Raw genomic sequence first — 15322 nt, forward strand, 5'->3', positions numbered from 1 at the left:
ATTCGAATAGACTGTTTGGCCTTTGCAGACGACTTGGTTATTCTAACGCAGGACATCCAAATTGCTCAGAAACAAATAGAAATTCTTAAAGAAACAGCAGAAAGAGTAGGTCTCCAAATCTCATTTGAAAAAACACAGTACATGACTAGCAACAAACTGGCACCCAAACTTTTGGAAACTAAGTATGGAAAAATCAAAAGAGTTTTGCAATTCAAATATTTAGGTGAAACAATCTCAGAGACTGGTCTAGAAAAAATTGGAAATGAAATTCGTTGTCAAAAGATGGAGACAGCTTTTAGACTTACAAAAGACATCTACAACAAAAAATGTCTCTCGAGGTACTCTAAATTGAGACATTACAACACGGTCATAAAACCAGAATGCCTTTATGGGGCTGAAACGCTAATTTTAAACAGAAAAAAGGACATTCAAGAAATCCAAAAAAGAGAAAGAAAAGTAATCAGAAAAATTCTAGGTCCAAAATATACTGAAGAAGGAACATACAGGCTAAGAGCAAATAGTGAAATTCAACAATACACCAGCATATATTCGGATATGAAAAAACGCAGATTAAAATTTTATGGGCATATTAAAAGAATGGATGCTACCAGACTAACTAAACAAGTAGTGGAATTCTACGAAAATCGAAGTAAAGCTAAATTTGAGACAATAAAATGGATTGCTGCTATAAAAGAGGACATGAAAGAGGCAGATATAAAACAAGATGAAATTCAAGACAGAAAATTATTTAGGCAAAAAATTCATGACTGGGTAGTTGGTCAAGCTGAAAAACCAAAGAAAACTGGAACCACATGGTCTGATGAAAGGAAAAGAGCTCATTCCGAGAGAATGAAAACAATTTGGGCAGAGAGAAAGTCTAAAAGAAAATAACTGAATGCCCCGTGATTGTACTTCGCGTGGTCCAGTAGGGCCCAAACGTGAATAATAATAACAATACTTTGAGAAATGACTTTCTAACACTTTAATTCACATTCTTTCTTCAGAAATGCGTTTCTTGCTACAGCTGTCTGCATTTTGTACTATCCCTGCTTTGGGCGTGATCAGCTATTTTGCTGCCCAAATAGCAAACTCGTCTACTACTTTTAGTGTCCTTACTATTCTAATCTTCTGAGCATCATCTGATCTGAGCATCACCTATTTTGACTGCATTCCATCAGTCTTCTTTTACTTCCCTCGATGTTCCTCTTATAACCTGTTTTCAAAATACTGTCAATTCTGTTCACCTGATATTCCATGTCCTTTGCTGTATCTGAAAGAGTTACAGTTTTGTCATTAAAGCTCACATTTTATAAATTATTTTTCTCCAAGTTTTAATTCCTTTTCCATATTTCTGCTCGTTTTCCTTTCACAGCATGGTCAATGTACAAAATAATAACCTTATTACGTAATTATAACAGTTCTTCTGGAAAAAGCATTAATTTTGGATTACTGCTCCATGTCATTAGCTATAATTTTATATAAATGATTATATATAAAAACAAAGATGAGGTGACTTACCGAACAAAAGCGCTGGCAGGTCGATAGACACACAAACAAACACAAACACACACACAAAATTCAAGCTTTCGCAACAAACTGTTGCCTCATCAGGAAAGAGGGAAGGAGAGGGGAAGACGAAAGGAAGTGGGTTTTAAGGGAGAGGGTAAGGAGTCATTCCAATCCCGGGAGCGGAAAGACTTACCTTAGGGGGAAAAAAGGACAGGTATACACTCGCACACACGCACATATCCATCCACACATACAGACACAAGCAGACATATTTAAAGACAAAGAGTTTGGGCAGAGATGTCAGTCGAGGCAGAAGTGTAGAGGCAAAGAAGTTGTTGAAAGACAGGTGAGGTATGAGTGGCGGCAGCTTGAAATTAGCGGAGATTGAGGCCTGGCGGATGACGAGAAGAGAGGATATACTGAAGGGCAAGTTCCCATCTCCGGAGTTCGGATAGGTTGGTGTTGGTGGGAAGTATCCACATAACCCGGACGGTGTAACACTGTGCCAAGATGTGCTGGCTGTGCACCAAGGCATGTTTAGCCACAGGGTGATCCTCATTACCAACAAACACTGTCTGCCTGTGTCCATTCATGCGAATGGACAGTTTGTTGCTGGTCATTCCCACATAGAATGCATCACAGTGTAGGCAGGTCAGTTGGTAAATCACGTGGGTGCTTTCACACGTGGCTCTGCCTCTGATCGTGTACACCTTCCGGGTTACAGGACTGGAGTAGGTGGTGGTGGGAGGGTGCATGGGACAGGTTTTGCATCGGGGGCGGTTACAAGGATAGGAGCCAGAGGGTAGGGAAGGTGGTTTGGGGATTTCATAGGGATGAACTAACAGGTTACGAAGGTTAGGTGGACGGCGGAAAGACACTCTTGGCGGAGTGGGGAGGATTTCATGAAGGATGGATCTCATTTCAGGGCAGGATTTGACTTCCTCAAATCCTGCCCTGAAATGAGATCCATCCTTCATGAAATCCTCCCCACTCCGCCAAGAGTGTCTTTCCGCCGTCCACCTAACCTTCGTAACCTGTTAGTTCATCCCTATGAAATCCCCAAACCACCTTCCCTACCCTCTGGCTCCTATCCTTGTAACCGCCCCCGATGCAAAACCTGTCCCATGCACCCTCCCACCACCACCTACTCCAGTCCTGTAACCCGGAAGGTGTACACGATCAGAGGCAGAGCCACGTGTGAAAGCACCCACGTGATTTACCAACTGACCTGCCTACACTGTGATGCATTCTATGTGGGAATGACCAGCAACAAACTGTCCATTCGCATGAATGGACACAGGCAGACAGTGTTTGTTGGTAATGAGGATCACCCTGTGGCTAAACATGCCTTGGTGCACAGCCAGCACATCTTGGCACAGTGTTACACCGTCCGGGTTATCTGGATACTTCCCACCAACACCAACCTATCCGAACTCCGGAGATGGGAACTTGCCCTTCAGTATATCCTCTCTTCTCGTCATCCGCCAGGCCTCAATCTCCGCTAATTTCAAGCTGCCGCCACTCATACCTCACCTGTCTTTCAACAACTTCTTTGCCTCTACACTTCTGCCTCGACTGACATCTCTGCCCAAACTCTTTGTCTTTAAATATGTCTGCTTGTGTCTGTATGTGTGGATGGATATGTGCGTGTGTGCGAGTGTATACCTGTCCTTTTTTCCCCCTAAGGTAAGTCTTTCCGCTCCCGGGATTGGAATGACTCCTTACCCTCTCCCTTAAAACCCACTTCCTTTCGTCTTCCCCTCTCCTTCCCTCTTTCCTGATGAGGCAACAGTTTGTTGCGAAAGCTTGAATTTTGTGTGTGTGTTTGTGTTTGTTTGTGTGTCTATCGACCTGCCAGCGCTTTTGTTCGGTAAGTCACCTCATCTTTGTTTTTATATATAATTTTTCCCACGTGGAATGTTTCCTTCCATTATATTGATATATAAATGATTAATAATACTAAATTTTTGTGTGTCTCCTGTACCCTAATCATATGATAAGTAAGTGTCACAAGATGAATAAACCAATTGTCACTAATCAACTGGTAAAGGCCAGTAATGTGATGCCAGCCTAGGCATAAAAGAGCTTCATGAACGCAATTTCTCATGGATAGGTGGTGAAACATTGTAAAAGTGTTGTTCTGAAACTGTTTATTCAAAGTACTAATAACAGTTGTGGATATCTTGTGTCCAAGATGGAAAACTAACTGCAAAAAGTAATGTTCAGTTTCCTGTTGATATGTGGTTTGCTATTTTTTTAATTTAGTATATTGTTGTTTACGAGCATTGTATGTCATTTTTGCTTTATTCCATTCCAGGTTCAGGCATGGAAGGCTGTACAGATACAATATCCACAAATATGACATTGACTCGTTTGTGCTGTTCGCCTCAGACTGGTTCAAAAATGTCGCTGCAGAGCCTGTGCCAGTACCAAAGAGTCCATTGTAAGTACACCAAGTGTGACTGGTATATGTTGTACATAGAATTATGGTACACCAACAACTGGGAGGAAATTGTGGTGTGTTCACTTACGTCATAAAAGTATTTGTTTTTATTTCATTGCTCACCAAGGTCCGTAACTTGGCCATGTAACATCTTATTACGTATCCAAAGTTTTTTTAAAATATCAGGATTGCCATAATGTTGAAGTATAAAAGTCTGAAATAAAAGTGATTATTTATATTTGAAATATGGATCATTTGCCACTGGGAAATCGTGATTGTAAAAGCAACTGACAAGGGTATCTGATAATGGCCTTCTCAGACTTGCTTTATACTTACCATCTCTGAAGATTATAAGATTTTTTGAGTGCTGTTAATTTTAAAACATTTGTAAAATTTTGAAATGATTTCATTTGTAGTTCATCAGATTGTAATTGCAGTCAGTGGTTTGAATCTCGCTACTCACATGGTTTTTTTATTTTTTAAATTTTGTATTTGTTTACAAATGAAAATGTTAACATATGTTGAATCATAATTTTTAATCAGAATAACATGTTTTTATTTTAATTGCTATTCACACAAAAATGCAGTTAAAATTTGATACATAAGTGTGAAACATCATATACAAAATTAAGTACTTTTTACTTCTAGGGATTGATTATTATTATAGTCATGCATTTTTTTTCATTTAGGAAAGCTCATTACTCATTTTGATTTATTTTCATATGGCTAGTAATTAAAAATAGAAAGATGTTATTTTTATTTAAAAAGTTTCATTGTTTGTTAATTAACATTTCCATTTGGTGATAAATACTAGTGAGATTCAAACCACAGACCTGATGATCACAATCTCCCTACACTACGTTCTTTTTTTCTTTTAATCAATCACATCATGTTGAGCATAGTTTATGATTACATCTTCACATTGTACATGAAACGAGCACAAAAGATCATAAAAAATGGCAAACACAATGAACAGCCCTACATGAGAACAAACTCCACACATCCCCAACGAAATACCTGCCACGGCAACTTAACCCTGTCTGCACACTCTTCCACAAAACACGCATGTTACATTTAAAGAAATCTACTAATGTTTTGTACTTACAACCACCCGGAAATCTCATATTCTTCAAAGGTGATTTTTTTTTAAAGAATTGTATCATAGTGCTTAAGTAAACTGATGTTCAGGCATTGAGCTTCACATCCAATGAGTATGAAGGAAATTGGTGATTGCAGAGCAGCCCACGTCCCATAAGGTCCTATTATTGGATTGGAAAGTTTCTCTCTCTCTATTATTTTTCAGTCATGCCGAAAACAGAACGTGTAGAGTCTGGCACACCTGTCTTTGAAATGGTCCAGGAAGCATTATCAGAGTGCAACTCGTTTCTCTCCCTTGTGCTTATGGAGTCTTCATTGTTGCAGCTTCTGAGATGGTACCCATGTGGTACCCTCCAGTAGGTGCCATGTTTCTTCACTTCTAGAAACATTTTGACACAGAACCACACTGTCACCTAGTAAACAAAATATGTTCATGCAGAATGTTAAAATAGATATGTGATTTGATTGAAGATGTTGCAGCAGATTGATCTCATTATGTTGTTCTTGTGACAGGGAGGAATTGTTATCAAAAGACATAGGTAGAGTGACAAATTTCCACAGGAAAATTGCTGCTATGTGTTAAATGTGGTGACTGTTTGGCCACTGCATCATGTCGGCATCATATCTCATGTGAAGCTGACTACGAAAGAATAGTTACAACTGTACAAGTGTGCTTATAGAGGTTTATTGGTCAGGTCAACTGATGCCTACTGTGCCCCCCCCCCCTCCCCCCTACCCCCCTGCCATCAAATGAGAAAGGGACAGGTGCAAAAAAGGTAAGTAAACTGTAATTGTTTGTACATTTATCCCACAATAAGACACGATGGTCAGTGCCGTCCTGGAAAAATCTTCAAGTCTCCAAAAATATAGAATTCGCATGGGGAGAGACCGGGACTGTATGGAGGATGTTTATACATTTATTCCACTGTGAGCCAAGGGGGTAAGTGCCTTCACAGGAAAATGTGTGTTGTTGCCTGCAGAAGCCCTTACACATAAGGGCTTTCCAGCATAACTTCTACAGTGTAGACAAAACAACCTCGGCAACATACAGTTCGGCACTATTCTGCAACAGCATTATGCCATAATCAACATTCCTGTGTGTTTGATCTTGATAGGGAGCTTCAGTTTTTACAAAGTTTCCATGTACCGCTGTGTGTTAATTGTGGTGCCACGTTCCAAAAAGTCAGTGCACAATGCTCCTTTGCAGTCAAAGAGAAAGGTCATCGTGCCTGTTGTTTTAACTGCAGGAAGCCCTTACACATCCTCCGTACAGTCCTGATCTCTTCGTGTGTGATTTCCACGGGTTTGGAGCCCCCAAAAAAAACATTCATGGCCACAAATTCGCTTTGTATGATGAGACACAAGTCTGGATATAATTGTGGATCTGTAAGCAACCACAAAAATTTTCTGTGAAGGCACTGACAGTCTTCTCTCACAGAGAGATAAATGTATTAACAGTTATGGCAATTACTTTTCAAATAAACAGTTCACTTACTTTTTTGTGTCCATCTTGTTTCCATTTTACTGCCTCTTACAGAAACAACCGATTGGGTAGCACAGTCATTATCACATTCAGGAGAACGACAGTTCAACTACGCGTCCAGCCATCCTGATAAATTGCTTAAGGCAAATGCTGGGAAGGTTGCTTCAAAAGTGCAGGGCTGCCTTCTCAATCCTTCCCTAATCTGAGCTTGTGCTCTCTCTATAATGATCTCATTGTCAATGAGATGTTAAACACTGAACTGCTACTTCTCCCCCTCCCCCCCCCCCTCCTCCCCCCTCCCCCGCCCCCTTCCCCCCTTCTTACAGAAACAGAATTAAGAGAATGGAAGGCTTCGAAGACAAAACAGTTCCAAAAACACCGCAGGAGAGAGGAACGAAAATAGTCATCAGATCGAGTACGATTGAAGAAAGCGTAAAGCTAACGTTGTGCCTCGAGTGTTTGCTAGCAGGCCTAATATGAAAGCAGAAGAAGGAAAAGAATCAGCAGTGAGGCTCTCGACAGTGCAGTTGCCGTCTTCTCATGGTCACATTGCAGCAACTGCAACTACGGGGCTCCCTGTCAGTTGAGGAAGATATTGTTTTGCCAAGAATTTGTAAAATCTATATGAAACAGAAAAAGGAACACCTTTCTGTGAGTATATTGAAATAAGCCTAATGAAGTGTAAACATACAAATGTTCAAATGTTTACCTGACTTACCTCCTGGGCACCTTAGATGCTGAGCCAAAAAAAAAAAAAAAAAAAAAAAAAAAAAAAAAAAAAAAAAAAAAAAAAAAAGAGTCTCCAAGTATCCCCAGGCTACATACTTCGATACACCTGTAGCCACTATTTTTCATTGTGAGCTCGTACTTGCCGGTTGCTTATTTCCAGGGCAGCTGGCGTCTGTCTTCTGTCACCCTTGTGCTCAGTGGCAACTGCCTTCCTTTTGCTCCTCTGCTGCCGCGAGGTCCACAGCGTGCAAATGTACCCTTAGTTCCAGTATGCACCAGCAGGTAGTGCGGCAGTTGCCTTCCCCTCTTAAATATGTTAATAAAACATTAATGTTTGGGGACTGCAACACATAAAAAGCACTAATATTTGACATATGGCGGAAGCATTTAATGGTTACTAATTTTCCTTGGTTAAATTTAACATCAAACAATTTACTTAATACTATGAGAGCTAGCTTCTAGTAGATGTCTTCCTAACTCGCCAGTAATTCATTTAATGAATCTGGTTTTATCTCACAAAATTTTACCTCATTCAGTGTTGTAACTTCGTTGTACACAGTTGGAAAAACTGTATCTGGTGGCTTTAACTGGCAATAATGTGTAGGGTGCATTTCGTAGGTAACAGGTAGGGAAATAATATCAGAGGCACATTTCATCTTTGCTTCTACATATGGACTAATACAGTATTCGACTCCGAATACTAAATGTGGAAACGTAGGCAGATCCCGAAAGTCTGTGATTGTTGTAATCGAAGATAGCTTGTCTGACAGTGACACATTACTGAACTGTAAAGTAATAGCTTTATCGGTCCATTGTGTTAAATCAGTCTTATTCTAGCATATGTTTTGGTATGTTACATTGCGAGGAAACAAATACTATGTTAGGGCTGCAATAGATTATCACTGATGGATGTGACTGCAAAGAACTGTTACTTTTTCTGCATAAATATTTGGCCAACTGTTGTACTCCAAGCAACAGAAAAAACTAAGTTCTCCCATTTTACCATCTCATTTATGAATAAGCAGAGGGAAAATTTAAACAAGCATGTCTTATGCACCCTTCTCTGTTTCACAGTTTTACTGTAATATTTATGGCAAAGAAAGAAGAAACATTTTCGTCAACCATGGCATACAGCCCGGAAGACTTGATCAGTAACTATGGCATCTGGTCGTGGAAGCCTTGATTGTGTGATTGTTAAAGAAAAAATCTATGTTTTCTTTTTTTTTCATATCTGTAAGTACTTTTCTCCTAGCCGTGTACATTTGTGTATCCCGTCAAACTGTGTGGGTGGGTGTAGTGACAGAGTGACTTAGGTGAACTATTTTGATTTTGGGAAGAACCAAGTCTGGGGTTTAATGTGAAGAAGAAATGTCTGGAGGAATGAAATGGTTGCATTTAAAGTATTCTGTTAAAAGCACTTTTTTTTTTTTTTTTTTTTTTTTAAATAGAGTGAGATCTTATGGACCTCCACTGTTAGCCATTTGCCTCAGACTATGAATGCTAAGAACTGCCATGCTTTCAAGTTACTGACAAGAATAAAATAAAGAGAAATGAAAAAGAAAATTGAAGATTTCTGATATGAAAGTTTGGCTGTAGCATAAGGATAGGTACCTGAGTGGCAGTTTTGACATTGTGTTTGACAAAAGGAATAAAGATTTGAGAAAAATGAAGACACACTTATAGGATTGTTGACCTAGAAAAAATGTTCGATAATAGAAAGTGGTGCAAGATGTTTGAAATTCTCAGAAAAATAGGAGCAAGCTATGGGAAAAGCTGAGCAATATACTATATGTACAAGAACCAGCAGAGAACAATAGGATTGGAAGAGCAAGAATTAATTTTTCAGTTTAAAAAGGGTGTAAGACATGGATGCAGTCTTTTACTCCTGTCAGTCAATCTATAAATCGAAGTAGCAATGACAGAAAAAAAAATAAAAGTTCAAGGGCGGGATTAATTCTCAGTGTGAAACAATATCAATGATATTTACTGATGAAATTGCTATCCTCAGTGAATGTGAAGAAAAATTACAGGATTTGTTGAATGGAATGAACAGCATAATGAATACAAAATATAGATTGAAAGTAAACCAGAAAAAGACAAAGCTAATGAGACGAAACAGAAATGAGGATAGCGAGAAGCTTAACATCAAAATTGCAGACTGTGCAGTAGACAGTGTGAGATTTCTACTACCTTGGAAGTGAAACAACACATGGTAGATGAAGCCAGGATGAAATCAAAATCAAACTAGTGCAGGAAAGAGGGTATTCCAGGCCAAAAGAAATCTGCTAGTATCATATATCAGGCTCAATTTGAGGAAGAAATTACCGAGAATGTATGTGCGGGGCACAGCATTGTACGGTAGTAAATCGCAGACTGTAGGGCAATGGGCAGAGAAGAGAATCGAAGCATGTGAGATTTGGTTCTGTAGAAGGATGTTGAAAATTATGAGTGTCACATGGAAAGAAATGCAAAATGGCTTGATAAACATCCTATTTGTTTTCCACACACCTCATATTTGTACAGTCTGTCAATAAATTATTGAGAGACAAAATGTCATTTTTCAGCATAATCTCTGTCTCTCTCAATTGCTTTAAGCCACTGTGGGACTGAGGTCTGTATACCCACCCAGCAGAAGCTAGTACTGGCACGATTGAGCCACTGTTCAGCAGCCTTCACAAGGGAGTTGTTATCCTCAAATTTAGTTCTGTGAAGTGGTTCTTTCCATTTACTGAAGAAATGGGCTCGATCCAAGGAAGTCGTCCCTAGAATTCATCCCTAGAATTCTTGTACTGTTCGAGACGTTTACTGTGCACTCTCTTCCGCGTTTCTTTGTGGGCATCTACCAGTGTTCTCGGAATCCACTAGGTGCATACATTTTTCGATGTAAACAGTCTCGATGCTCTGCTCACATTCCCTCCTCCGACTCCCACTCCGATTGACAGTTCGTTCACTTTTATTGGTTTGTCAGCCAAAAGCAGAACATGAGTACGCTGCACGTTGTCACGAGTCAGTGCAGTGCTGGGACTGCCTCTGTGCGTGAGGTCCCGAGTATTGGCGTGCCCACTTTTACCAGATAATCTGCTCGCACAATGACTGTAGTGTGATCCCCGTACACCTTCTTCGATCTCTTGTAAATGTTTGTCACTCTCGTTCTCACGACACAGAACTCTTAATACCGTGTTCCTTCAGGTGAACTTTGAGCGTACCAGCCATCTTCACTGAGTGCATTTTCACCTGTGGCCGCAAAAGGGTTAATAGTGAATACCGACATGGCTGGAAGTATATGATAACATACCAGTAAACTACAGGTTGACACACAGGAGATGGACGGTTTTGAACAGCGTAGTACTGAGGACGCGGTGGTGGGAGGTTGTCGTGGTGGGATAGTTCTGATCCACACAACACGCCATTTCATCTACTCAGTTACTATGGAGCAGTGGGAATTGCAATGTCTAGTGTTTGTTCATGACAATTTCGTGAAAAGTAGTGAGTCTATTATCGCTACGCAGCGATTGTTTCGTGTGTGGTTTAATGTTGGTCGACATGGAGCTCTTCCGAGCCGTAACACAATCCTCAGATGGGTGGAAAACTTGAGATCAACTGGAAACATACTGGATAAGAAGCATCCCGGCCCGAGACGCAAAGTAACGACACCAGAAAATGTTGAAAGGGTAAGGCAAGCGGCAGTCAGAAGCCCCGGATGGTCAGCTAGACGTCATGCTAGTGAGTTACGAATCAATCGTGAATCGGTTAGACAAATTTTGCATAAAGAATTAAAATTCCATCCCTACAAAATGCTCATTGTCCAACAACTTAAGGAAACTGATTTTGCTATACGAAAAGACTTCGCTTACAGAATGCAAGTGATTTTGGGATCGAATGAAAATGAAATTTTATTGATGAGTGATGGAGCTCATTTTCATTTAAACGGAACCGTGAATAAGCAAAACCTACATTACTGGGCTCCAGAGCATCCACATCTTATCCACCAGCATCCTCTACACTCAGAAAAAGTAACAATCTGGTGTGCTCTTGGTTCTGTAGGCATTATTGGACCTTATTTTTTTGAAGAGAACAGGCCACAGTTATTGTTAATTCAGTTTGTTACATTCGTATGCTTGAAACATTCTTGAAACCAGAACTAAGAAGAAGACAAATCCCTTTAAAACGCGCTTGATTCCAGCAGGACGAGGCAACATCGCACACCGCAAACACTTCAATGACAGTTCTTGGACGTGTGTTTCCTGGCCGGATTATCTCATGTTTTGGCAATGTTCCTTGGCCTCCCAGGTCTCCCGACTTGTCAGTATGTGACTTTTTTCTGTGGAGGTACCTTAAGAACTGTGTCTATAACCACAAACCATGAAATTTGGACGAGTTGAAGAATGCAATCATTCAAGAAATTGCTGCCATCCCTGCAGAGATTTTAGTCCGTGTGAGGGAGGATTTTGAGAAGAGACTTGAGTCCTGTATTCGAAATGATGGACACCACCTGGACAACATTATTTTTCACAAATAACTTTGTTAACTAAAATGACAAATAAAGAGCTTTGATTTTCTGTAAATAAACATGCATTGATTTTAAAGTTGGCTGAGTATTATTTCATTAAAAACCGCCCATCTCCCGTGTGTCACCCTGTATTATCATATACATTCACCACTGTCACTTTTCACTATTAATTGTGATACATCCTCTATAATGTATGTTGTGGCTTTGGAACTACTTGAATCAAAGGAAATTTACATCATTCATTTTCCCACACTGATGCTCTTTTCTCTTCCCTTGAGAAAATATAACCCTATAAAGTCCATGTATGATGTGGTAACTGTAGATGTCACACAGTAAAAGTAATGTTGACACTAACAACTTAGGTTTTAAACACTGAAGGCAAAAATAAAAATAATAATAATAATGATGATGATGATGATAATGACGATGATGGTGACAAGAATAATGACAATAATAGTCATCCTTGTCCTTTTCAGACATGAGTATACTGTTACCTGTAACCAAGTTTGCAGATGCAGGACATGTATATTCAGTGCCTTAGGCACATTTATTTCTGTGTTACATCTTTGTCTTAACCTGCTGCCACTCAATGCCTATTTTACTCCATTTTCTACTAATGAGTTTTAACATGCTAGTGCACTTCTGTAAAGAAATCTGCAGCCAGTAACTGGAGGTTAGGCAGTGCTTTTGACCATTTGTAGTCACATCTTCAATAGATTCAGTATTTGTGGGAGAAAAACAATCTGTCATAATGTGGGCATGCTTTTCTTCTGTTTCAGCGATGATCTTGTCGAAAGGATAGCAATAGTTTTTCGTGAGAATCCTCTTTACTGGCAAGCGGGCTTGGGTGTCAGTGTCATCGGCACGATCCTCGTGTTCCTCATTTCCTGCCGGCGAGCGCGCTCGGCTAAAGCGGCACCCACAAAGAAGAAGAAGTAATTTTAGACATTGAACTGTGTTCTGTGTCTTCCTGTGACTGTCTGGACATTGTGTGCCAGTGGCGAATTTTGCCAAGCTGTGACCTCGATAACAGTAGACATCCGGCAGCTGTCGCACGGAAGAGAAACAAGTCTACTGCATCTGGTAGTATGAATTGTTACTATCCATTACAGTTATTCTGTTTTCATAATCTTTTTGAAAAAATAGAATCAGCAGTATTATTACATCATCATATATGCTTCCAATTAAAACTGTCCAAAAATTACAGCCTTTTCCAATATTCATAATTTTTTGTTTGTTAACATTGTACTTAGTTCAGTCAGATGATATAGTGGTATAAGAATAACAAAACTGTTACGATACTGCTGATTCTATTATCAAAATACAAATAAAAAAATACTTTCTCAAATGAACTGCAAAACTAGAGCAAGAGCTTATCAGTTGTCCACCAGAGGGGTATAAAATGGCTCTCTCTTTACAGACGAAAAGACTGGAACAATTTGCCCTATGTGGACATAATTACTACAGAATAGTATATTGCCTTTCCAGATGCGAACACATTTGCTTCCAGATCCTCTGCTGTTGGTCTATCTGACTTTTGCCGGTCACATTTTGCTGAAATTTGTCGGAGAAAGAGTTTTACTTAATTTGGATGTCGAGGCTCCTAATTGGGTTCTTTCAGTTCAAATTTAGTATTGAATTGTGTGTCTCAGATTACTCTTTGGCCGAGTTTTCGAGCCCTCTTCCATGTGTAAAATGAGGCACTGCATTTACTGTTGCTTGAGGTTGGAAGGAGCATTGCTGTAACATGGCAAGACGATCTTGCCATTGTACATACTGACTAATTTTGTAACCTAGTGACCAATAATTGAGTGAACTGAAAGGTAATGAGCAAGCTTTTTCACGAGTCAAGATGTAGAATCTCATTGCTCTGTTGCCGAGTGCTTCCAATGGTCTGTTTTTCCAGAAAAATGGTAGCTTTACTCTACTTAATGCATTTTCCTTAATTCTATAAAGTTGCTGTAATATAATGTGTATTTCTTTCTCACCAATTTATATCCTTTTGTCTTGGGAGGTAACTAAAAAGTGTGTATGGTTGTGCAAACAATTGACAAGTGTTAGCAGATTATATTTAATGGAAGCTTTACAGTACCATTTGGAAAGCTATTTTTTGTGAAATAAATCAGAAGTATTGTGATGGAATGCTCTATAATGAGAAACTTATGTTCACATTCCTTTTTCAATATAATTTTTACTCTAATGTCTTGAACTTAATGTATACAATGATGTAAAATGTGGATTTTTGAGGTTGATTTGTGCATATCATGTAAAGTATTGGCATCCGAACGTCTAATAAGTTTTTTCACATTTGCATAATAAAAGAATGTTAACTTCACAGTAAGTGTTATTGACCCTGTCCTTTCCTTTTTTTAAACAAAAATAAATGCGAACCTTGTGGAGTTGTGTATATTTTTATGTTGTTTCTCATGTCAGCAAATGCGACTTTCATAAATTGTAATTATGCATTGCTGATGAGTAAAACTAATTACATTTTAAAAATTTGGAATGTTGTAAAGGATGACACTATGAATGTCTTGATGTAAGGAACCTGTCACCAGAAATGTGAAATAAAGTTTCTGCAGTACTAGGCACACTCTACGTGTTCATTAAGCAAAATGAAACACCAGAGTACATCTACATCTACATCTACATCTACATCCATACTCCGCAAGCCACCTGACGGTGTGTGGTGGAGGGTACCTTGAGTACCTCTATCGGTTCTCCCTTCTATTCCAGTCTCGTATTGTTCGTGGAAAGAAGGACTGTCGGTATGCTTCTGTGTGGGCTCTAATCTCTCTGATTTTATCCTCATGGTCTCTTCTGCGAGATATACGTAGGAGGGAGCAATATACTGCTTGACTCTTCGGTGAAGGTATGTTCTCAAAACTTCAACAAAAGCCCGTACCGAGCTACTGAGCGTCTCACCTGCAGAGTCTTCCACTGCAGTTTATCTATCATCTCCGTGACGCTTTCGCGATTACTAAATGATCCTGTAACAAAGTGCGCTGCTCTCCGTTGGATCTTCTCTCTCTCTTCTATCAACCCTATCTGGTACGGATCCCACACTGCTGAGCAGTATTCAAGCAGTGGGCGAACAAGCATACTGTAACCTACTTCCTTTGTTTTCGGATTGCATTTCCTTAGGATTCTTCCAATGAATCTCATTCTGGCATCTGCTTTACCAACGATCAACTTTATATGATCATTCCATTTTAAATCACTCCTAATGCGTACTCCCAGATAATTTATGGAATTAACTGCTTCCAGTTGCTGACCTGCTATTTTGTAGCTAAATGATAAGGGATCTATGTTTCTTTGTATTCGCAGCACATTACACTTGTCTAAATTGAGATTCAATTGCCATTCCCTGCATCATGTGTCAATTTGCTGCAGATCCTCCTGCATTTCAGTACTGTGGTTTGGAAAAGGTTTGTTGATGTAGAGTACCATCAAATACTGTAAACTCTCTCTGTGGCTTCGCTACTGTAGAGTAAGTGTTCAATGTGACAACCGACAACTTTATTACATAATACACAACGATGAACCACGT

General features: G+C 39.5%; 1 protein-coding gene across 1 annotated transcript in view; it reads left to right on the forward strand.

Annotated features, from left to right (window-relative positions):
- Positions 1-13126, forward strand: part of LOC124552430 (thioredoxin domain-containing protein) — a 46617-nt gene extending 33491 nt beyond the window's left edge. Inside the window, exons 5-6 of the mRNA XM_047126703.1 lie at positions 3827-3952; positions 12552-13126. Coding sequence (XP_046982659.1) covers positions 3827-3952; positions 12552-12711 — 286 coding nt within the window. The 3' untranslated portion in view covers positions 12712-13126. The remainder of the gene's footprint in view (positions 1-3826; positions 3953-12551) is intronic.
- Positions 13127-15322: the final 2196 nt, after the last annotated feature.

Source organism: Schistocerca americana, chromosome 10 (assembly GCF_021461395.2).
Source record: "Schistocerca americana isolate TAMUIC-IGC-003095 chromosome 10, iqSchAmer2.1, whole genome shotgun sequence".
Lineage (NCBI taxonomy): Eukaryota > Metazoa > Arthropoda > Insecta > Orthoptera > Acrididae > Schistocerca > Schistocerca americana.